The 24,555-nt window shown below is 41.1% G+C and overlaps 1 protein-coding gene across 1 annotated transcript in view; it reads right to left on the bottom strand.

Moving 5' to 3' along the window:
• mmp15b (matrix metallopeptidase 15b) overlaps positions 1–23,584 on the bottom strand; it is a 39,597-nt gene extending 16,013 nt beyond the window's left edge. The window contains exons 1-6 of the mRNA XM_049597154.1: positions 22,532–23,584; positions 7,434–7,582; positions 6,907–7,029; positions 5,551–5,858; positions 2,009–2,170; positions 396–592 (exon numbers count right to left, since the gene is read on the bottom strand). Of these exons, the coding sequence (XP_049453111.1) occupies positions 396–592; positions 2,009–2,170; positions 5,551–5,858; positions 6,907–7,029; positions 7,434–7,582; positions 22,532–22,645 (1,053 nt within the window). The 5' untranslated portion in view covers positions 22,646–23,584. The remainder of the gene's footprint in view (positions 1–395; positions 593–2,008; positions 2,171–5,550; positions 5,859–6,906; positions 7,030–7,433; positions 7,583–22,531) is intronic.
• Positions 23,585–24,555: the final 971 nt, after the last annotated feature.

The following is a 24,555-nucleotide window of genomic DNA, read 5'->3' on the forward strand; positions in this document are numbered from 1 at the left end:
AGCCCTTATGAATATTTTGTGTGGGTCCCGAGGCTCTTTAAGTCAAACACCTGACCACACCCCACCCTTTAAAAAGCGTTCCGTCTCATAAAAAACACAGGCCCTGTTGGTTTACAATCCACAAGGACCTGATTGAAAACAGAGCCCTTGTTGGCTGTGCACACGCCGTTTGTTTTAAACTGATTCTACAGAAAAGAATAAGTAATTTATTGACACTGTTAACTTGTCAGGACAGCTCCTCTGCTGGAAGCCAGCTAAATTTCCAAGCAAGGACATGTAATAAACCACTGTGAAGGTACAGTAAACATATCACTTCTAATTTTTTATGTTCATAACAAGCTAGCAGGCTGTGGCTGAAGTTAACATCCTCATTTTCTGATCCCCAAACAATTTACCTTGAAAACAAACATCTCTCCTCGGAGCATTGCAACCGTGTCAAAGTTCCCTTCGCAGATATTGGGTCCATAGTGATCTGGTCTCTCTGTGGTCCTGGGACGGTCAGGATGCCGAGGAGGTGTTTGAGGTGGCCTGGGCTCTGGGCGGCGGGGTGTCACAGTGGGCAGGGCCTGGGTGGGGCCGCTGTCTGGTTGACCTACAGGGACAAACGGAATGAGTTAAATATATTGTATCACATTATGAATAATGACAAGATATACCTGGGACTGGCTGAGCAGGAAAAATGTTACCCAATATGTCTTACTTTTCCTTCAGTACTTCTGAAATGCTTGAAATCAATTTTCTAGATAAATTAAGGCAAACTATTGGGATAGGAATTTGGATAAACTAGAATTACAGCCTCACAGATGTATGCCTCCACCAACCAGTGACGTTGCAGTTTACATCCATGTCTGTCTGAACTCATATATTACATGCAGTGAAGACTTTGATGGAATTTAACGAAAGGTATTAAGTGTTATACTTCAGCAAAACATGGCTTCAACCCAGCAGCACAAATGTTCTATATAATCAGAGGAGTTTCAAGGTGGACACTCAAGATTATTCTCACCAATTCAGTATCTGACCAAATGTCTCCCCTTCTGTCTCTTAGTTTCAGTGTTGAATAATGTCCAGGAAAGTAATTTTGCAGAACATTCTGATATAAGCTGACCTTTGAACTTTTGGATATAAAATGTCATCATGTCTTCGTTTTATCTTATTAGGCATTTGTGTAAAAAACTGTCATAATAAGTTATGGCGAAAACATGATTTATGAGGTCACAGTGACCTTTGACCATCAAAATCTAATCAGTTCATCCTTGAGTCTAATACCCCTTTTCCACCAAAATTAGCATGTGTATGCAGGTTGTTGTTTTTTTAACTGGTGTGTCACGTTTGATCAGAGACAGGCCGGAAAACAGGTTAGTAAACAGTAGAAAGCAGCATGGAAATGTTACAACGGTTACATCTTTATATATATCTGTTACTTATTTGGTCTCTCTTTCAAACTCAGTGCAGACTAAGTTGGAATGATGTTTAAGTGCTGCTTGGACAGAGACAGACAGGGTTTTGTGGTGGCGTGTCATTGCATCTCGCTAGTAAAGGGGCTAAAACTAGCATGTTCACCTGTGCATTGTGTGCCGTTTGGAGCAGGAGGCGTGAGTAATTTGACCTGGGTGTGAATGCCGATTGAAACCTTTCCCATTGCATTAAAAAGCCAGATGTTAGCAGGTTTCTTGTGCAGTGGGATGAGGGCTTAAGTGGATTTTGTGCCAAATTTTAAGAAACGCTCTGAAGGCATTCCCGAGGTATTATGCTCACTAAAAAGGGACGGACAGATGGACGGATAGACTAATGAACCAACAACCCAAAAACATAATGAAAACACATAAAAATGAAAAGAAAATGGTCATCAACAGAGTGGTCATTTTGTTACTGGTAAACATACAAAAAAATATATTTCAATTTTACAGAAAGTGCAATCATCAGTTGATGTTTGCATGATTTAACACACTGAAAGGGTTATTTATATACTCTTGACATCAGAAGAGTCATCCATAAAACATCCTACCATAGATCTGCTGTATGCCCCGCCGGTCGTCCTCAGGCAACTGGAAGTCGTCCGTCTCCATCCATTGGTAGAAGGGAGCCATGATGGCCAGTGGGTTGTTGGAGTGCTCTAAACCCAGGGCGTGGCCCAGCTCGTGGACTGCCACCAGGAAGAGGTCATTACCTGTGTGAATATAACAAAGCAAAGACACAAGTTAGGAGAGGAAAATTAGAAGATATGCACTGAGTTTTTTACATTTGATCTCAAGAAAGGAACAGTTTGAGTTTGTTCAGAAGAACTAAGAGAGAATACACGTGCCCCGCTGCATTTATTCATGTGCCTTGGAAAAACAGGACGGCAAAAGCTGCAGGCAACAGAGAGCAGGAAGGCCCAATAAATCCATGCAGTCACTGTATAAAAACAGCTTTTCATTGTTCCCTCCCAGTTATGATGTCATTGAACATCTCCATAGATGTGACACATAAATCACACACAGGCATGCTAATGATTGCTGATATGAATCAACATACATTTCTAACATTTCTACCCAGTCAAAGGATGCTGTTGTCCACTGCCACCACAGCAATTACACACTGATACACTGGCAGAGCTGACACACTGACCACTGCATCAACTTCCTCTTTACACAAAAGATGTCTTTTTTTTAAATAGAACCAAAGAAAACCTGGTCCAGAATTGACCAACATATCCCTTAAAGTTCATCTCTGAAGTAAAGCCAGCACACACACAGTTATTTCCCCTCAGTCAATACCTCCTTGTTTCCCTGCCCTGCTCTTGGTGAACTTTGAACTTGCTAGGCATTTTGTCAGGCGAGATGGACTTTGCTGATTGGTCAGATTTGTACGAGTGACATAACGCAGTTGGGGGATTGGGACTTGGTGATGTCACTGCTGTGCATGCAAAGGGAAGGGGAGATGTTCTGGATGCCTGTCCTTGCACATATCCTCATTTCCTCTTTGCAAAACACAAACACACGCAAACACAAATACACACACAGGGATACACACAGTTCATCTCCCCCACCATCTATAATTTCAGAGTCACATGAATGTCCTCATGGTGTACTAAGCTGCAGCTCACACTCAAGGAGAGAAAACAGCAGAGGGCAAGACAGAGTGCTAGAGATAGCTGGGGATGGAAACAAAGAGAGACAGAGAGAACTGAGAGCAGATAAAGAGGCCTTTGTGAGGTAACTGTGACAACCATTCAGTTCGACAGAGTAAACTTCAAAAGTCTGGGCAAAGTTAGAAGTTCAGCCAGTGCAACTACTGCTAATTCTGACTACCCTGTACACATACATGCATATTTTGTCATTTAAGCAGTATTTCAACTCTTTGAAGCTTTGTTCACTTGTTTACCATGTCTCACACCTCATTCATCAGCAGCTGAAGGGACTCCCTTTGATGAACACGCACACTAAAGCAGCACCCTGACAACCAACATGGACTCTCCAAGTCATTTGCTCTGCCTTTTTGCCAGTAACTGACTCACATTTGTCTCATCTGACCACAAAGCACCACAAAGGCCTCTGACCTTTTACTGCTACTGGCCTTTAGCGTTTCATCTGTGTGAGGTGTGTTCGAGTATGCCTGTCAGCAAGTTACTGGGCTAAAGGGTAGAAGCTGTTTTTGTTTGAACGTCTGTGCCAGAAAGGCTGATTAATCACATTGTGCATCACAAGGTGCAACTGCTCTTCTCTGACAAATCAAACTGAGGTCAAGGAAAGGGAAAGAATACACTTTACCCACAAAGAATATATTGAATGGATTTGTGCTTTTACCATCATATACATTTTTTATGTTTAACTATTGATCCCTAAGCTGAAGTCCGTTTCTGTTTGGCCTCACCCAAAAAGAGGTCAGAGGTCAGATCTGATTCTATCTCATACTCGAGGACACTGCAGCAGGGCTAACTAAGGCTCACTTTTCGCTTTACAAAAATTATGGTTGCACAATGTATCTTTTTTTTCACATCATAGTAATACCAACTACTGTGTAAACACATCGCAAATGACTGAAGTATTGCACTCAGGGATTTTTTGTGTAAGTTGAAACAGCGTCAGTATTGTGAATTTTCCTCATATCATGAAGCCCTTTATATTGTGCACTGTCAGCCAACTGAAGGGTCAATCTGTTTGAGTTTTGCCAGCTGAAAAAAAATCCTAAAATTTCACACAGGGTAGAAGATATGTATCAGCAATAGTGCAACTGTAAGGCAGTAAAAAGCTGGAGTTAAAGTAAGCTAAGTCTGTGAAAAGTTTGACTAATTAGATATGTGTCTAACTGGTGTCAGAAACGTTTGTAATTTGGTTCTACTTTGCTTCTGAGCTGTTTAAGTAGCGTGGTGCAACAAAGGGACCAGTCTGCAGATCTCCCCAAGTGGAACACACTCCCACTTACTGTGGCATTCCACCGTCCCTGTGATCTGTCCTGCTACACATCCCACACACAGCTGATCACACAGATACAGACACACACACACACACACACACACACACACACACACACACACAAGCTGTCTCTGTCTGCTGTGTGCATGTTGATAACAGGGCAAGGAAGCCCATTGTCACAAAATATCCCTCTCTAGGCAGCAGGGTTAATGGGTTCACAGCAACAAGAGGAAGACTTCTTAAAGATTCTTGAAAATAAAGATATTTTCTTAATCCTCGCTTGTGAATATGATTAGTTTAATTCTAGACATTGGTGATAAGAGTTGTAATTGGGTTTAGGGTTCATCTTAAGGAAAGTGTAAAGGTTAGGCAATGGTTTCAGCAAACTGAAGTCCTCAAAGGCACAAATGTACAAATATCTTGCATGTGTGTGTGTGCGCATGGTGCAGCTTGACAGATGGATCACAAAGCCCATAGCGTTATTGTATGTCAGTACAAGTTCTTAGCAACGTTTGAGATCTATAAAGAGGTGCAGTTGGGGCAAAGACTGTGATGTCACCAAGTGTCGACTTTGAACTTTTACAGAGGTAAATGGAGCAGCGGAGCCTGACAAATGAGAGATGATGTAGCTGGCTAAGCCTTGCCAACTCTAGTTAGATGTGGAGGAAAGCGACGGGGACAGCTGTTTGTAATCTATTATACAGATCCATTACAACCTGTGCAACATGGCATGACTGCACTGCTGCAAACTGACCATAAGCTGAACACTCACAGAGATGATCAAGGACCTAACAGCCCCTCAGTCCTCATTTCTACCTGAAAGTTCAGTAATGACTCCCTCTGCCCTCAAGAAAAAGTTTTATAACACAGTGAGCTGTCTGTGTGGCTGCACACACATAAACAGACATTCTACACACCAACTCAACTTGTGCAGCAAAACATCCACCCACCTGAAGTCACTTAAGACAGTGTTTCTTTTTAAAGTTGTAAAAACCTCTCCCAAAAAGGTTTTTGTATATTTGGAACATCATTTTCTTTCTGGTTGTTATTTATGCTTTCTGTAGCACTAGGCTGTCACTGAGAAAAATAACTGCTGTCCCTAAAATCCACAGTGCAATAGACATTCTGAATCATACAGACAGCAACCATTTACCTTGTACGTTCTGGTTTCCTATGGTCCATGGTTCATCCGAGTCAAAGTGTGTGTCTCCACCCATCCCAGGTCCAGGGAAGTAGGCATGAGCTAGGAAGCCTCCCTCCCCATCGAAAGGAGAGCTGTCTCCGTGAAAACCAGAAGCGAAGAAGATCATAATGTCGGGCTCCTTACGGCGTCCATATTTGATCTCCTGGTAGGGAATTTCATCAAAGGTCAACGGGGTCACCCTCTCCCAGACTTTAAAAGCGCGACGGATGGCTTCGTATGAATTATACTCTCCAATCTTGGGAGTGTAGTTCTGGATACTGTGGGAACAAAGAGGGGAAGAGAAAATGAATCTAACAAATACCATTGTCCCAATGGAATCATTTGTGGAGTCATAAGCAACATGGAAATGAAAAAGTAGGCCTGTCACAATAATTAGGTTATCAACTTATTGTATGATATATTGACATGACCTTGATAATTTTTCCAACCTTGATACTGCCTGCTGTGTTTGCATGCCTGTTTTCTTCACAAAGGATTGTCACCAATATTTTAGCCAGCACAAATCCTAAGCAGCAGAATTTTCCCGACCATTATAGGACTTGGGAGCAGCAATTTTCCCTTTTTTTCTTTCCATCCTCGCCTACTTGCACAAGTCCAACTAAAAATCAAACAACACTCAAAGACGACACAGCATAGCCTAGCAGCAGCCTGCAGCTGCACTTCTGGAATGGAAGACGCACAGTCCTCATAGTTAGCTTGTCAACCTCTGGCAATGAGCCCAAAAGTCCAACAACTTTGTCCTCCGCTCCATAAATCCATCAGCAAACCACATGGCTCACAAGCTGTCCATCCCCGGGAGCTGACTGCAGCACACCGGCCAGACTATGGAGGTTAACTGTGGTGTTCGCTATGCTCAGCTTGTCTATAAATTGCAAAATGCATCACTTAGTTTTGTTTTTGTTGGCCAAATTTTGTATTACTTCTCAAACTGAATAATTGTGGGCTACTCCTACACATTTTCTATAGTCTTATACATACCTTTTTTGTATATATTAACAGGTGTTTCTTACTTTTTAAAAAATATGTTTAATATTTTTTTCATAATCTAATTCCAGTGTCTGAATATTATTAAAAAAAATCAAAAGTTTAATCTCTCTGAAAGGGTCTGTTTGTGATAATATTATCATTATATCAGTGGCATATGATGGTCTTAAAATGACAATGTCCCTAAGCCCACTTATTTCTGGGACAATGTATCATCACACAAGGTAGTTATTGTGATATTGTGATAGAAAGATTTTGTGGATGTACTGTGCATTTGTGGCAGGTCAGATTTCCTTTACAAGCAGAACGTCTTTTTCTTACCTGTAAGTGAGGTGGCTCTTGTTCCATTTATGTCCTGTGAGGGCATAGCGTTTCCGCCGCACGTTGGTTTTGATCTGGCCTCCAAACTTGTCAGGCACACCACAGCGGGGTCTCCTCATGGCACTGAAGGAAGTCAGAAGCAGGCAAGAGATATATGTGTGTGTGTGTTGAAAGGCAGGAGCACCCAAGAGAAGAGATGAAGGGGAGCATGATGTTAAAACTTCTACATTCTCCTCTACTTTTTGTTGTTTAATTTAAAGTGTACCTGTGAGCTGCCTAGTGCAGCCAGGCTTCTGATCCTGCTCCTCTAAAGTAACTGGGGATAACCAGCGCCTTGCTTAATCGTGGTTACTGAGTATTTCACCAGCAAAATCCTGTCCTGGTTAAAAGTTTATTTCCAAATTTGAGGCCAAATCATCATCAAAACGGACAGCAGGACAGTGTTTTGGGGGCTGGTCCACATTAGATATTTTTATTAGCAGGTGTTCGTTTAAATGTGGAAAACATCCTAGTTAATCCCTGCTAACCTGATGGTTTGAGGGTCCATCGTTCCAGTGACCTCCAGGCCATAGAACCGCTGCATGTCGCTGACTGCATTGGACAAGATCTGAGCTGATCGCATGGTCGACATCTGTCTGCTGGCCTGGGGCAGGTAACCGTACATCCTCAGCCATGCCTGTAGACAGGAAGAAAACTGTTACATTTATCATTATATCATCTATTTGTATATTGTGATGCCATCTTACTTGAATCAAAGCTCATTAGACTTATATCTCTGAAGCTGACAACACCAAAAAAGGGGAGAAAGATTTAACCTAAGACAGAATGTGACAATATGTCCACAAAAGCCATTTCAAACCAAGGATGGATTTGGGGCTGAAACAACTGCACGGAAATCTATAAAAACTGATTTTGTGGGTTCTCATGAATGCTTGCACAACCCTGCAGAACATATTGAAAAAAACATTCTGACAAACCTCTATTTCAGTGGATTTCTGCCTGCCTTTGACCAATGAAATCCTTTGTTTCAAATGACTCTACCCCCTGGTCTTACCTAGCTTGGGAAACATCTTATTAAATTTGGTTTCTCAACACACATTATTATATGACAAACACTGCGACAACTCCCTTCACAACCAAATATCACCCAGCAACTGCCAACATTGTATGCTGGTTATGGAACAGGGCTAGCTACAAGGACATCAACACTGTAGGGCCTACTGTATCTGACTGTTCTCTGGGGGGTGTGTAACTGGTAGGGCTGGGGTGCAGGGGGTTAATGACAGACTCACAGAAATGTGATATTTGACCCAATCACAGATGACGCAAAGTCTATCCCACCTGTTATGTAGAAACCTAATATCACACGCACGCACACACAGGCAAGCACTTGCCTATGGGGTAGTCTCAGACACTAGATACGCCTACACACGGACACACTCCCCATGGTGGTGCAGGGAATGTAAAAGGATGTGTGTCTGAGTGTGCATGTGTGCTCATGCATGTGGCTGTGTGAGCGTCTTTGTGTGCAAGTTTACGCCCAGTTTTCACAATGCAGAATACTACCTGATAATCTGTATTGACTTATCCACTCCTTAAAAGCCATAAAAACAAAACTCACCTCTTTCAGTCTGTCTGTCTCTCTCTCACACAAACCAACAATACACACATCTCATAAATCTGAAATACTGTATATAATAAGTGCTCTGGTCACATAGCTGCCCAACAAATTGGTTAGTGGAGGTGGTAACCCCCCAACCAGACGAAGGGTTTATTTGCTGTATGTGTGTCCTACACAAACAAAATATCCCCACAGTCCAATGAAAACAAATTACAAAGGGTCTCCCAGACCTGCCTTGATTTACTCTGTTTCCCCTCTGCCTGAGTCTTCTGCACTGTATACACAACTATTATAGGACTGTATGTAATAAAGGGAAAAGGACCTGTGCTCCTCTTTGAAATCACCCACTGATGAGAGGAGTTGATATTATCAACACAGAGCTACTGACATTAAAAGTACCAGCCCAGCTGGTGATATTAAACCTCAACATGACTTCAAACAGAGTACTTTGCCTGCAACATTCACAGCTGGAGATAAAACCACATTTTGCCTGCATACATTGTTCCTACACCGTGAATTAATGTGAAGAGAATGCATAATGCCTATCAGTCAATCACTGTCAATTTCTGAGCTGAGTCTGACAGATACTGACGGCATCTCATCCTTTGTGATCAATTAATGTAGGCGATAACTACTGTCACCCATTAAACATGGAGCCTTTACTGAAGTGGCGACTCTTCTCTTTTCCCCAGAGGTTAGAGTTTTACACCAAAAGTGTATCAAATTTTTCTGACAGTGGTAACAAAAAAGACAGGAAAGCTGTAAGTCATTCAGTAAGCTCATTTGTCAAAAATTAAAAAAAATGTTGAAAATACAAGCAGATGATCTGTATTGTTAGGCTTGTTCTGGTTGCTTCTTTTTTAGGGAATATATTCATAGAAATATATGTAAAAAAAAATTACCGCCTAGCAGCGCAGAGAATCTATACAATTAGCACAGTTTCAAGGTGGACGCCCAAAGTTAGTGTCCGCAATTTAGTCTCTGACCAAATGTCTCCCCTTCTGTTTCTGTTATCATTGAATATTGACCATAAAAGTGTTTTTGCAGAACCATATGATGTCAGAGTGAAGATTTACTTGTGTTGTTTTTGTTTTTTTTTTGGAACCAGTAAAATATTCAACAAAACAAGAAATATGTAACAAAACAAAAAGAAGGAAAGAACACAGGTTGTTTCAAAGAAAAACTAAACAGTATGATGACACATGCGAGAAGTGAACCATAGAAACAATAAAAACAAGGGCAACTACAAACAGTACATACAATACATACAGGCTCGTTTGCCAAACTCTGTACATACCCTAGGTTTAGACAATAAGATGACCTTTGACCTTTTGGATATAAAATGTCATCAGATATTTGTGTGAAATTTTAGCATATGAATGCTTGAGTTATGGCCAAAAAGTTGTTTTGTGAGGTCACAGTGACAGTGACTACCAAAATCTAATCAGTTCATTCTTGAGTTCAAGAGGACGTCTGTGCCAAATTCGAAAAAAACTCTGCAAGGCCTAATATCACATTCATAAGAATGGGACAGGCAGACGAATGGATGGAAAAACAACTTCTGTCTACGCCTCTGACAACTGGGACATAAAAAAGATGCATTGACTGATACAAAAGCAATCCTTTTCAATCCTCACTTACGACCCACTCTCAGTGTTCAGTGGTGGTGCTTGTATTTTCTTTTTTTTCTTATTTTGCTGTGTTCAGGACATTTCTGGGCACAGTGGCAGGTGAAGTTGGGACTTTATGAAAAGGTAGCGACCATGTGCCAGATTGTAAACAGCATGCATCCAAGAGGAAACTACAAAAACAGTGCAGATATATTGAGGTGAAACACCACGTGTATAAAGCTTGTTCCAAAACAAGAGTCAATCTGGGGCTGGCTTTCACTTGTGCTGGCAAGCATAATCACAAATTCTAACTGACAATTCCTCCATAGTATACCTTTAAAATTAAATGAAGTCAATGCAGAACATTTCTTCAAATTCACACATCTGTCGTAAACAATACAACTAACTCAAAGGCACAATGCAGTGAGGCAAAAATCTTCACCTGAGACCTCATGTCTTTATAGTCTATCTACTGGCCATCAGGAGGTCAAGGGTAGAAATGCAAAATGTTTGAGCCCTCAGGCTGCGCAGCACTTGGCCTGAGGAGCTCAAACCTTCAAAACCCATCACATCTCAAACACATTTGTTCAGACAGGCTGCTATGTGATGATGAGCTTTCTACACACATTGTTCCAGCACTATTTGGCTGTTTCAGTCACATTATTATTTCTTATTACTTACAGTATATATATATATATATATATGTATATATCTTACGATATAATGACGAAAACTTTGTCTGTGTCTCTGTGTGTCTGTTCCACGTTTTTCTCCTCACTGACTTGGTCAATCCATGTGAAATTTGGCACAGTGGTAGAGGGTCATGGGAGGATGCGAATGAAGCAATATTACATCAATTGCCCAAGCAACCGATTGAAATTTCAAACTTTGAATGGGCACATCTCATGCCCCGTATGTCGTAGAGACATGAAACTTTGCACAGAGATGCCTCTCCTCATGAGGAACAAATTTGCCTCAAGAACCCATAACTTCCGGTTATATACATTTTCCGCCATTTTGAATTTTTTTGAAAAACACTTAAAATCGATCTCTTCCTAGGAAGTTTGACCGATCTGCATGAAACTCGGTGAACATAATCTAGGGATCAATATCTAAAGTTCCCTCTTGGCAAAAGTTGGAAAACTTACTAAAACTGAGCTTCTATAAGGCAATGAATATTGCGGAGGGCGTGGCTCGTCACATAAAGGTGTATAACATCTCACCACGCAACTTTGTAGGCATATGACCACACATAATCTGAGGGGGCCCCTCCATTATTGACCCGATCAAACAAAATGGGGGCGCTAGAGAGCTAATTTCTTATCTACATCGATTTTTGCTAAACTTGGTAGATATGTAGAACAGGACACCTCAAGGTGACTGGATAGATTTAACTCTAATTGGCAACTGGGTGGCGCTATAACAACAGAAAAATGCTTAAAAATGGCTAAAATGCGACCGATCGCTGTGGCTCCCCCTGTGGCCGAATGTTTTTTTTTTCTCTTTAATTTTTGGTATGACTAAGTCATGGTATGGTATGCTGTACATAATCACGGAAACTCAGTGTGTCATTCTGTCAGTCAGTCATTCTGCCTGTCTCACGTTTTTCTACTCACTGACGTGGTCAATCTATGTGAAACTGCACATAGGCATTGAGGATTGGCATAGGTAGAAGGTGACAAAGCTATGGACTAGTATATATGTACATATATATATATATATATATATATACATATATATACACATACAGTGTTGGGCAGTAGTGTCACTACAGTAGCGGACGTTTGTAGTTTAACTACATTTCTCAGTAGCTTGGTGGTAGCGTCACTGAATCAAGTAACTTCTCAGTAGTTAAGCTCTTTTATTGATCACTTAGCACGGTAGCGTCCACACAAGCTACATTTCCAAAATCATTTCTGAAGCTCAAAGGGCGGGGATTTCTGTTATGGACTGAAATAAAACTGTCACCGCTGGAGGGGACAGCCCTCCAATCCAAAACCCCGCCGTTCCGAACCCCCCCCCCCCCCCCCCCACTCCGAAATTGATTTTCGAGTCCATATCGAGTTTCCTGCATCAAACACTGCCGCCCGCTCTCCGGCCGCACTCACACAATTCTGAAACTCATTGAACTACAAAAGCTTGAAATGAACATTCAACTCATTGTTTTTTATTGAAAATACATCACTGTCTTCATTTATTATGTATAATTTCGCTAGCAGCAAACACATTTAGAGGAGACGCTTGTCAAGTCTTTTTACGTGTGCCATCCATGGTGCTGAAATCCCGGCTGCAGTCGCAGCGCTGACAGCAGACCGGGGGGGGAAAAAAAGATATTTCTTTGCTCTGTGCTTTCAGAAAATAACCAGGGTTAGGGTAAGAAAGACCAACAGTCTGTACAGCAGTCCCACAGTGTTTGCCAGGGCATATCAGGCTGTGTGATTATGCACAAAGATTGGTTTATCGCATTGGAGCAATTTCATACAATTTCGGACATTTAACATGATAAACTAATTTCAATTCAACATGGTCATTTTCTTAGAGGATTCAGCTGAAGCATAATGAGTGTTATATGTCATTAAGATGAAGTATTTGCTTGTTTTGTGGTTAATAATGCACATAATCCATTTGACCCCATCATGAATGGGATTTTTATTCGTTCCTGCAGACAGAGGCAAAAGGATCAATGTGTAGCCTCCGTTTCCTTTGCGTCCGTCTCGTTCATTCAAACTTTGTAAACACGGTTGGGATTTGTAGGGGACATACTTGTGTATGCTGATCACTATAAAATGTGTTTACTAAAATGTGTTTACCAGCCTCATTTCTAGTCAAAACAAATCTCTTTACACTTAAAAAAATACTTGTTTCAAGCAAATTTTCACTTGAAATAAGTATGAAAATCTGCCCATGGAGCAAGTTGGTTTTTTTTGCTTGCAATATGAAAAAAAAAATTGCTCCATTGACAGATTTTTTTTCTACTTATTTCAAGTGAAAATCTTTGTCAAGTTACTTTTTAGGTGAGGAGTCTTATTTCAATTGTAATGAGATTTGAGTTTTTGCAGTGTACATACACATACATACACGCATGTACGATTTGACCATGTTGTGACTGTCTGAAGCAGATCTTCATTCTTGCTGTTGTGGTTTGAGTCGTGTTGGGAGTTAGTGCAGCTCACTGTTCAATAAACAATTGAACTTAACTTTTTTACCTGCCTATCTGTTTGACTGACAGTTTTATTGATCAGTAAGATAACACTGACTTGGCACGAAGTTGGTTCAATTTAGTAAAAAGCTTGGATGTAGTTGCACTAGTTACTTTCATTTTGCAGTAGCTTAGCTTGCTCCATTTCTGAGGGTGATAGCTTTTGATGTAGTGAAGCTTCATTTAATATTAATATCATTTAATATGTGTATATATATATATATATATATATATACATATATACATACACATAATTTATTTTAGCATTTCTCCCTCTCTGTGACTCATCTTTGTCTTTCTCATCCTGTCAGTGGCTGTATCAGCTCTCTAAGTGAGTGTGTAGGAGCAGGAAGAGATGTGGAGAGTATTGAACTGGACGTGACCCTGACCCACCTCTGCCTGCAGATAAGAAAGCTTCAGACACACAATGACACACACACACGCACAAATAAATTCCAACACAAATATGCACTTCCTGAAAGACTATCTAAATACTCTCACCCACACGCAAACACACACGCACACGCACACACACACACACACACACACACACACAGGCAAAGGAAACAGGTGGCGGGCTTCACAGAACACTCTCTTCATCTGAAATAACTTCAGCATACGTTTTCACTGTTACACAATGACTATGAAGACACCAGCATCATCATTAGTATATCAGCTGGACAATAACTCAACACCAATGACTAATCAATAAGCACTCCTCCTCTTGGTTACTGTTGCTATGCCTGTAGTTTTCCAATCTTGCAGGACGTATAATGCAGTTAACACTGATAAGAGTGGCAGATTTATCATTGTATATTTTCAGTAATGTCTGACAAGGGGTCCCTGGTTTCAATAAAAGGTCAACAAAAGCAGGCTTCTCATTTTTAGACAGTGACTATTGATTTTCCCAATTGAATTGATAACTGTCACTGAAAGATATTATCATGTGGGTTGAAAAATCCATCTCAGACTGACTTGTTTTAAAACAAAACTCTATGGAGAGGCAAAGACCATTCCTTTCCAGTGAACCACCATGGAACCTTATTTCAGAAAAAATATATATGGTAGTTAATCGGGAGAAAAACAAGGAAAACAATAAAGTCACAGTTTGTTATAGAACTGCTTAAGTCTCACGGGAGCTACGATACCTGTGTGTTTCATGCCAGGATATACTCACATGAGCAAGGGGTCTCACATGTGTTTTTCATGGCACATTTCAAATGGGATGAAACATGACAAATAATAAATTCATCTTAAAATGAAGAACAATACAGTCAGACAGAGTCACACAGCAGAGGGGACCTGCTTTCTCTGGAGCTGTACCCAGTGATCAGCCTCCTTTTTGCTGAATTTAACACATTGTATAAATTAGCCTAGCAGGTAGCAGCCTTTTCCTCTACTCTCATGAAGCTGGGGACAGCAGCAACATTTAACAAAGGTAACATATCGGCTCCATTATTACTCACAAGGTTCAAAAACAAAAAATGTCTTAAACTAGACATGTTTTCCTCACACATACAACATGCTAACATTATAAGCATAAGCTTGTGACATTTCCCATTGCATTAATTATCCTAGCTGCTAGTGGACTTTCCTCTACTCATATGAAGCCATAATGAATCACACATAAGATTTAAAATGCTATTTGTGGGGGCTTTATCATCTCATTTATTGTTTATGTTTCATGGTTTCTAATTTTAAAAAAAATAAACAGGAGGTCTGGGTTGACTTGCCACGTACACTCATCAGTTACTCCAAAATGGTGTAATTTCATCACTAACTCACTAACAGACAGACTTTCATCTTGGGGGTCTGGCTGGCCTGCATTCTACGGTCCAGCCAAAAATAATTATTACCTCGCCACTGACCACCCTAAATATTTTTTTCCAAAATAAGGTCCCATGGGCGACCATCCAAACTCTTTAGATGCAGAGTATCGCTCTTACTACAGCCTATGCATACTACCATGGCATGTAGAGATATCCAAAGTCTGGCAGGCATACTGTGCCTGGTTACGGCAGCATACAACCTTTGAACTTTTTTTTTTTTTTTTTTTTTTTGCAAAATGCTAATTTTATAGGTTGGATTCCATTAGCTGGGTTGAAGAAAACAAATGATTCTTAAATGACAAAAAACATGTCCATAAAAGACAGAAGATCTTTCAAGAGCTAATTAGTAATGAGCAGCACTGATTGTTGCTTCATGTCAGCTAATGCTGTTCATATTTCATACTCCCTTAAGATAAAAACAAAGCACTTGCTGTAATGCCCCCGCTAACGCTGGTAGTGTTGCTATAGTCATCCAACCACAACAGAAACTGCAGGAGAAACAGAGGAGTAAAACTGCAATTCCCATCAGAATTCTAACAAAAGTAATTTAAAGTAAAACCCAAGCTTGTATTCTGTGTAATCTCCAACATGAGCCACATTCCAGCTACTTCCTCCCCGCTCCTCTGTGATCAGCATCTCCACATAGTTGTCACTGTTGCACTGATAGTACTTGATGAAAAAGGGAAATGCCTTCATGTCTGTGGATGTTTGTGTCTCGTGTATATAGGAATGAGGTGAGGTTGTCTCTACACACACTCTCTGTCCCTTTACCAAGCCAGTATTTACAACGGGCTGCAGTTGGGTATGCGGGAAGAGCTGCAGTGCTGTTGGGAAGATGTATGGAGGCATATGAACCCCTGCCACCCCTCACGCCCATCGTCTAAAACAGAAAAGTACTTCAGTCTGGCTGTTCACCTTCCCTCATCAGCTGGGCTGAATACAAAACAAGTCTTAGACAACAGGAGCAATAGGGGAGTGCTTGTGTGTATGTGTGTGTGCGCGCGTGTACGATTGGCCTCGTCTATTAAATGGTCTTTCAAAGAGTCCTTGAGCTTACCTGCCAAAACCAGACCTAGCAATATACAACGAGTTGTAAAACCTGCCAGGAGTGTGTGTGTGTGTGTGTGTGTGTGTGTGCGTGTGTGTGCATGTGTGAGTGAGTGAGTGTGTGAGTGTGTGTCCACCACAATGTCAGCCAAGATACTAACAGAGCTTTTATTCCGGGGCTTGGTCTGCTGCCATCTCTTACCCCCAAAGTCCTACCAAGAAGATGGATAAGAAAATGTAGTACGAGAAAGAGAGAGAAACAGAGACAGACAGAAGGAAGAGGATTTAATTTGTTCAATTTAAAGATTTCATGAGGCACACAGAGTTAGAGAGGCAAACAGACATGCCACTTTTTCTGCCTGCAAGACAGTAATCCGCACATACAGACATATGAAGCAGTAGAGCTGCACAAGACTGGGAAAAAATAACATTGTGGTCTTTTTTGTCCGGGTTTGAGCAGCAAACCCCCTTTCATCACTGTTAGCGCTAATAGCAATGTTAGCAGCATCAGCACGGCTAGTGGTGCTAACAATGCTAAGTGGGTTTTGCGGCTCAAAATGAAGCCGCCTACTCACTGGGGCTACCTGATCTGACCAGAGCATGGCCACTATGTTTCCGCAGCAGCACCATCCCACCACTGGGACATTGTTACCATTGGTAATCACAAGTAAGAGGCGCCACCAGCTAGTGCGTAGTGCAGAGCAGCCAAAGCTAACCAGTGGAGACTGAAGGGTGGACACCGAGTTTTCACATGTAAAAGCGGCTCTGTCAGTTAAGCCATCGGAAAGCAAAAGGCAAGACATTTACTACACAACACACAAAAGTTTCACCACCTCTAAATGGATAGCTGTTTGAAATGTCAAAGGAGTGCTGGACAAAAAGGAAAGCCTCTTGTTTGTCATGTCATTTTGCATTTTTCTTAGAAATCAACTGGTTAGTTAACAGTTAATGGGTGTCAGGCTATCAAACGCAAAATTAACCAAAACTGACAACCCTAATATTGCAATATAAAAACACTGGAATCTTTTCAAGATGAACTGAATAGCTGTATTTGTAAAGAATAAATCATTCTATATATTCTATAGTCTCTGCCTGGAAAATAATAACAAGAGCGCCTGCACCTGAAAATGGCATTTTTGATGACTGATGACTTTTTGAGTGTAAACCGTCCTCTGAATTGATTTTGGAGGGTGAAATTAGACACTTTACTACACTGGTTGACTCACCATGACACCATTGTATTCATATAACATTAATAGGGGAGACCAGGGGCAATTATAAAGGGGCCGATTGTAACACACTGTTGAGCCAGCCTTAGTCACCGCAGGGTAAATTCATTCACCTTGACAGCCCTAACTTCCCACGTCACTTACATACGTAACCTGTCTTACAGGGGAAGACACGGCTAGTTACATTAGTCATCGAAAATGAGGATCATTTGAGTTTTCATTTTGTATCAAGCAGCAAAAATGTTGTAGTGTGAGGTGTTTGCGTTAATTTGCCTTACTTGACATCACACATCCTGCGATGCTGCTATTGCGCACATCTTAATGTCAATGCTGAAATGATATATTGTGTAGCCCTATAAAGTATACTAGGACACATAAAAATACAATTGGGCATCGGACAGGAAATACCAAAAACATATAAATAAATGCACAATTATCCTAATTAGGATTACACACTCAGAGATGGTTTCCATCCAGTCTGTGAACATGGTGTTAGCCAATCACAGGGGAGCAGGGGGGAAGCGGCTGGAATGTGAAGAGACAGCATGCTGCAGATTACATGGATATAAAGAGGATACAGACTGAGGAAGTTGTCGAGTTATCTGCAGCAATAAGTCACTCATTACTAATCTCCCTACTATTGCTCAGCTTTAGCTAAAAAATTGCTGTTGCACACTTTTTGCATTCTCTCTATGCAGTCTGTCTTATCATGTCCATGTTTCTTTCTGTACTCTCTCATCCTCTTTCTCTCCTATTCGCCAGTTTTCTCTCACAGCTTTCTCTTCAGACAAGAGGGTCCATTGTATTTCCTAAGATGCCTTCGAGTCCCAGGCCCAGCATGCCTGTGCACTGTGTGTGTGTATGTGTGTGTCCCATTTAGAGAACAGCTGTCACATTCAGCCATCACATGCTGCACAGCTGAGACTGACCACCACCGTCCCCGTCAACTTTCTCTCTCTGTCTTTGTATGCTCTCCCTCTTTCATAAAGAGCCCCACCACAGGTTTCTCTTGGCCGTTGCTCTGATATTTCTCTTTTTCAATCAAAATTTCTCTGATTCTTGTTGCACTCACAATCTCTCTCTTTTTCCTTCATTCCGCTATCTTCCCACTTCATCCTTTTTGTCCAGACAGAGTAGGAGTTGAGGTCTCAGGCCAACTCCTAAACACATGGATTGAGCTACATCTGAGAGTGAGGATCAGATTGAACTCCAGACAAAGTATTACAGTGTGTGAATAAACTGTTGAGTGTGTGTATAACATAGTTTCAACACAATCCAACACAGTCTAGGTTTGTTTTACAGACACAGGCTGCTATGGACCAAACCAAACAAGATACCATGTTATGTGATTTTATATGTTGATTATGCTGATCAAGACACACTAAGGCTTCATCCAGACTTAAACTCCGTACGCATTAGTTTTTAGCACCATTTCAGAATTTAATTCTGTCCATATTATCACACCTGAAAAATGTGTATCAAATGACTTCATGTACACTAAATATGCATGTACCAATGTAAATAAGGAAGCAGATTGTGTACACTGCAGGTGGTTGCTTAGTTATAAAAAAGTCCTACAAGGATGGCGAAAAGTAAGACCAGTGATTTATTTACTAAACCAACAACAAGGTGAAATGTTAATGAAAGTGACATTAGTATGGCGGTCAGAGCAACAAATAGGGCAACATACTAAGGCAATACCATCTGGGAGCATTATCCATCATCAAAGAAAGCCATGGAAATGGGAAGTAAGTACCCACACAAGAAAGATGAAACCACAAAAGGCATGTGGACCTATCTAAAATGTTTTGACTCTAGAAGCTGTGGTAAGACCCAGTCAGGAAGCAAACGTGGGTGTCTATGTCATGGCTTCCAAAAGTCTTCATTTTTGCCCTTCCAGACTAAAACGCAACCCCAGAGTTTTCAAAGGTCTTCATTTTAAGGGCTCCAAAATACCGGAGTAGTGCCAAAAGTAGACGTAAACGTAGCAAGAGTTATGTTTTTTAAAACTGAAACATAATAGTGTAAAAGTAGCCAAAGTCCTTCTTTACCTTTATTTGAGAAAGTAGACCATAAAGTGTGCGTGTGTCTTCCTTACCACAGAAATTCCAGCGTATTTTCTGTTCACACATACAAATTTCTATAATCCCTATCATGGTGTTTGTGAGTGAAATCAAATGTTCCTCTCAGACTACAAAGAAACGTAGCCTTTATCAGCCACAACAAACACCAGTGACTTCTTAAAGCAGGGTCTCCCCTACCATAAGGATTAGTGGGCAGGTCATGGAGATCAGCAGACCCATCAACAAATCAACATCATGACATGTTTAAGTTAACAAGTAGCACTTGTGGTCTTAGGACGCATTCACACCCGCACTATTTGGTCCGCTTTAAACGAATCGGGAGAAGAAGCAAAGGTAAAAAAAAGAAAAAGTTGGGAAATGTCTCGTGGGCAGACGTGGAGTAGTGAGGAGATGCAGTTGTTGCTCCATTGCTTTTGTGGTGACCAAGCCAGCTGAAGGGAACGGATTTCCATTTTCTGTCCTGGCCAAGCGATTAGCCGGGTTTTCTTCTTCCTCATGCTTTTTTTCTTCCTGGTCAGTGGTTGTTTTGGGCAATACCGCCCCCAAACGAGCAGCTGTTGTAACTGCATGACTTTAAAAAGTGTAGTGTGAAAGTGAACCGAAACAAATTAAGGCACGAAATTTTTCAGCATTCCCTGCCCAATCAAACCGAGTCCCCTGGACTATCCTAGTGTGAATGTGCCCTCAGATACAAGCCTCCGTTCTTTACCATACTTGCCAAGGTGCTGCTGATTGTAAGATAAGATAACAATGCAAAAATAAAAATCATCTGAACTTGTCAGATGGAAAGCTACAGGCGACAGGTGCTTATTACACTTTCCTCCAAGGCAACACAGCACTGTGTATTATGCTGTTCCTAACAACAACCGTGGCATGGCACGAGCTTCCTGACCATATAGATATTTAGCATATCTTCATATGTAAAACTGACCCCAAAGTAAAGGCAGTCCTGACACTTACATCGTCTCATAATTTGACGTTTAATGCAAATAGCCTAATAGTGTTTTGAGTGCCTACTTCTTAATAAAACATTCATGCACGACACTAGTCTGTATTGTCTTCTTTATTTTGCTTTGTAATACGTTTTTGTTATTAAATAAAGACAGAGTAGGAGCTGAGGTCTCCTATAGCTATCCAGTAAATGCCTATCCAGTAAATTAACTGCTACGGAGGGACAATATTTGTTGTTGGCTTGACTGTCATTGACATTCAGCTCTTTTCAACAACACCACAGATTTCTACCAGCGCAAGAATATCCTATTTGGGAAGCTGTCAAGCCTTTCTTCTTCAATTAGTTATGGAGCCTTAATTTACTTTTGTTGGAACAGCAACCATCAATAAAGTGCAAGTGCAGCGTGTCCAAGATGCACTTTACTTTCGGAGATCTATGCTTGTATGGAGCATTCCAAATGTTAAGTAGACAACATGGGTAATGCAATTGTTATGATTTCAACTGACATACACAAACACAAACACATTTAGCAACAAGTGCTTAGGAATTTCTCATCTGTCCACACATTGTGTAAACCCTTTAGCTCTTGTCTGAGTAAGACACATTAGCAGACACCTGTGCACACCCACACAACCCCACACCCACACACAATACGCCACCAGAATATGTTGTAACCTGACTGACAAGCAGCTCCCTGAGTTTGGTAATGCAAGCTCACTTCTGATGACCAGGCGGTCTCTCTAGCTCTCCGTCTGTCTGTCTGTCTGTCTGTCTCTCTCTCTCTGTCAGGCAACAAACAAAAGCTCCACCACTAATTACCTTCTTATAGGTATAAAGTCGGCTCTTATCTCTTACATTGTCTCTCAAAACAAACAAGTGTCCTGGATAGCCGCTGGACTGGTGGAACAAACGTGCAAGAAATGCTGGTTCAAGTTCCAACTTGTTACTTTGGTGCACTTTGGCTAATGACACACCTAAATGAGGTAAAACAAATGTGTGCAGGTGTTCCTAAGGGTTAACAGGTCAGTGAAAAAGACATTACGAGCATTAAAAAATATGAATTGCCAAGAGAAAGATCTCATTGGATATCCTGTTGGAGAAGTAAGCTAAGTCTTGTTGATTCTGCTTTGCATTAAAATAGCTCTCAAAGTGATAAGCATGAGTATGATGCTTTGCTTTTTGTGCGTGTTTTGCCATTCACCTAAATTTTAAGGATAGGGTTCCTAAATTCTAGCACAGTAATTGTCAAAGAAAGGTCTAGAGGCAATGAAGTGTCTTTGAGAAGGTGTGATGGGAGTGCCCATTAGAAAAAATAAAACATCTCAACTCACGTTCAATTACTAAAGGACATGAAGGTCTCTGAGAGGTAGGGGGAATTACATTATAGATGCAAATGGTCAAAATACTGGGTCCCTGACAGGCAGATTTTTGGAACCCTTTGGGTGTAAACGATTGCAGTATAAAAGAGTTTAAGTTCACATAGTTCTTATTTTGCCTGCCACAGTGTAAGGGTTTGCTGCAGAAGCTTTTTTTTTTGTGGACTATACACCTGTCAGTCAATCTGAAACCAAATGAACCACACAGCACAATAAGCTTGTGTTAATGGTATTATGATTATAATGATAATGTAATTATTAGTATCATAAACCAGATGCTGTGCACTGGATGGTCCTGCATTAATAATGATTGGCTGGGTCTTATTTGAAGTGTTAGACAGGTAACAATTATAATAAAGGCTGCTATCATGAATTGTGACAGTATAATGCTCAAGATGAATACAATTTTAAACACACTTGTGTGGTTATTTTAACGTATTTGACTTGAGCAAAATTGAATTGTACTCTTTCCAGTGCAGCAGTGAATCCCTGTTTCTTTGTGGAAGCAAACCACTGCTTGACACCATGACTTAATTTGGTCATTTTCAAATGGTGTAGTGTTAAAATTAATATTATGAAGTATTCTCTAACCTCTCCTGTCTCTGTTTTCACTGCTATATGTAAGTAAAGAGCATCATTTAGTTAGTTTTATCAGTGATAAGACTGTTGTGTTTTTACCTCTGCGTTGAAGGCATCCTCCGCTCCACGCGCCACCAGCGCACAGAGCCACAGCGCGAGGAAGGTGCGTCTCCAGAGCAACCAGAAGCAACTGCTCCGCGAGGTGGAGGCCATGGTCCGAGCGCGAGGGAAATCACTCGTCGTTTGTCTTGGTTCAATCCCGGCGGTGTAATATAATGTCTCTGACGAGTTTCTAACTCGCGGTTTTGCTAATTCATGCGGTAAAAGCCCTAATAAAAAACTGCTGTAAACTACTCCCTGGCAAAAATGTTACGACAGTCCTCAACAGTGCACTTGCATCTTGGAAAAGAGCCCCACTCCAGATTTACAGTCAGAGCTGTACAAAAAACCCACCCTCCATAAATGTCGGTAAGTTGTCTTCACTCATGTGTGAACCTGTGAGCCCATACAGCTTTCTCCTTCAAGTTTTTTTTTTTATAACGTTGACAGACCGTGGCACCTTTATTTGCTTACAGTGCTGTGTTATCTCTAGCGGGAGTAACCCACCAGAGCGCACGTCTCATCTAATAAACATCGAAGTCGTTGCCTTCCTCGTAACCTTGAAAGTGCACTTTACCAAAGAGCCACACCGTCTCCAGCTAAACTAAGACTACTATCAGCAAATTGGGTCTACCGCAGAAATGCTCTGTAGTAAATCATTTACTGCCAACAATGTTCAAATCCGGCTGGTGGATAATCTCCCCTTGCGATAATGCCTATTACAGTGCAGTGAAATGTACCCTGAGAAAGTTTGCAAACTACAAAAACAACAACAAAATGATAAGTTCACCGCACTTGACCGACTCCTTCAGCAGTAGCTTGAACCGGTGTCGTAGCGAGCACCGCTCTTTTAGACCGCGACCTCTCTTGTTAAAAAAACATATATATATGACGGTTTCTTTGCCCTCTACGTCCAGTTTGTCCCTTTTCTCAGAAGAAATCTTCTTGGACGCCGATACTTAGCTAGTTGCTATCAGTCATGTCCTGAGTGAGTGGCTCTGTGTTGTCTCCCGACCGGAGCGGGACGGACAGTGGACTGCTGCTCGTGCCTGTTTCGGTACCTAACGTGGAGATGCTAGCGTCAAGCGTGACAGCACGGTGACGAGGAGTCCCTGTCATGACTTTCAAAATAAAAGCTAGGTAATCTGATTTAGTCTGACAGCAGAGAGACTAGGCAGAAAGAGGGATATATGATAAACTAATACAGAAAGTTTATTTTCTCCCTTCAAAACCTATGACATTTCCTTTCTCAAATATGGTCTTGTTAACAGCACACAACAGTTAAAACTTTGAAATGTTCGTGAGCGGTAATGGGAAAGATGTATTAGCTTATAACATTTTACACAGGCAGCCAAGAGAACTGCAAACTACCTGTCTTGGTTTTTAATTGAAATATTTTTAAAAGCTTTTTTTCCTTTATGATTACCTTTGCATCTTATTTTGAAGGCACATCGTTTCCGGCACTGTCTTGTCTCTTTGTGGCTGACTTGATGGAACTGACCACTACAATGCTCTAATCAGCCGGACGGATGGAGGTGGAAGTGGGGAGGGAGCAGAGAGGCCGGATGCTAGCAGACAGGACCCTCCCCCCCCCGGGACTCCACCACAGCGACGTGATAGACCATATCACGCACACACACGCGCGTGCACACACAATCCGAATATGGCAGGAAAAAACTGATAAGATATGAGATTATAACCACCATTATGTATAATAAACTAACTGTAGACTCATTATTCATTAACCAACATAAGAGTGTTGTTACTGTGAGTTTCGTGTGGGCACACACACATACACACACACACACACACACACACACACACACACACACACACATAGCAGCACACACAATGGTTAAACTTTAGCATTGCATAAACTTTATGTTTATGCATAAACTTTATGTTTATGCAATGCTGCAACGTTAACTTTATATACTGTATGTCACTTTGAAATCCTTAGCCTATTCAAAATAAGGTCTACTTATTGAGTCAAGAATAAAAGTATGATGGTCAGCATGTGCCCA

Source organism: Epinephelus fuscoguttatus, linkage group LG2 (assembly GCF_011397635.1).
Source record: "Epinephelus fuscoguttatus linkage group LG2, E.fuscoguttatus.final_Chr_v1".
NCBI classification, from domain to species: Eukaryota; Metazoa; Chordata; class Actinopteri; order Perciformes; family Serranidae; genus Epinephelus; species Epinephelus fuscoguttatus.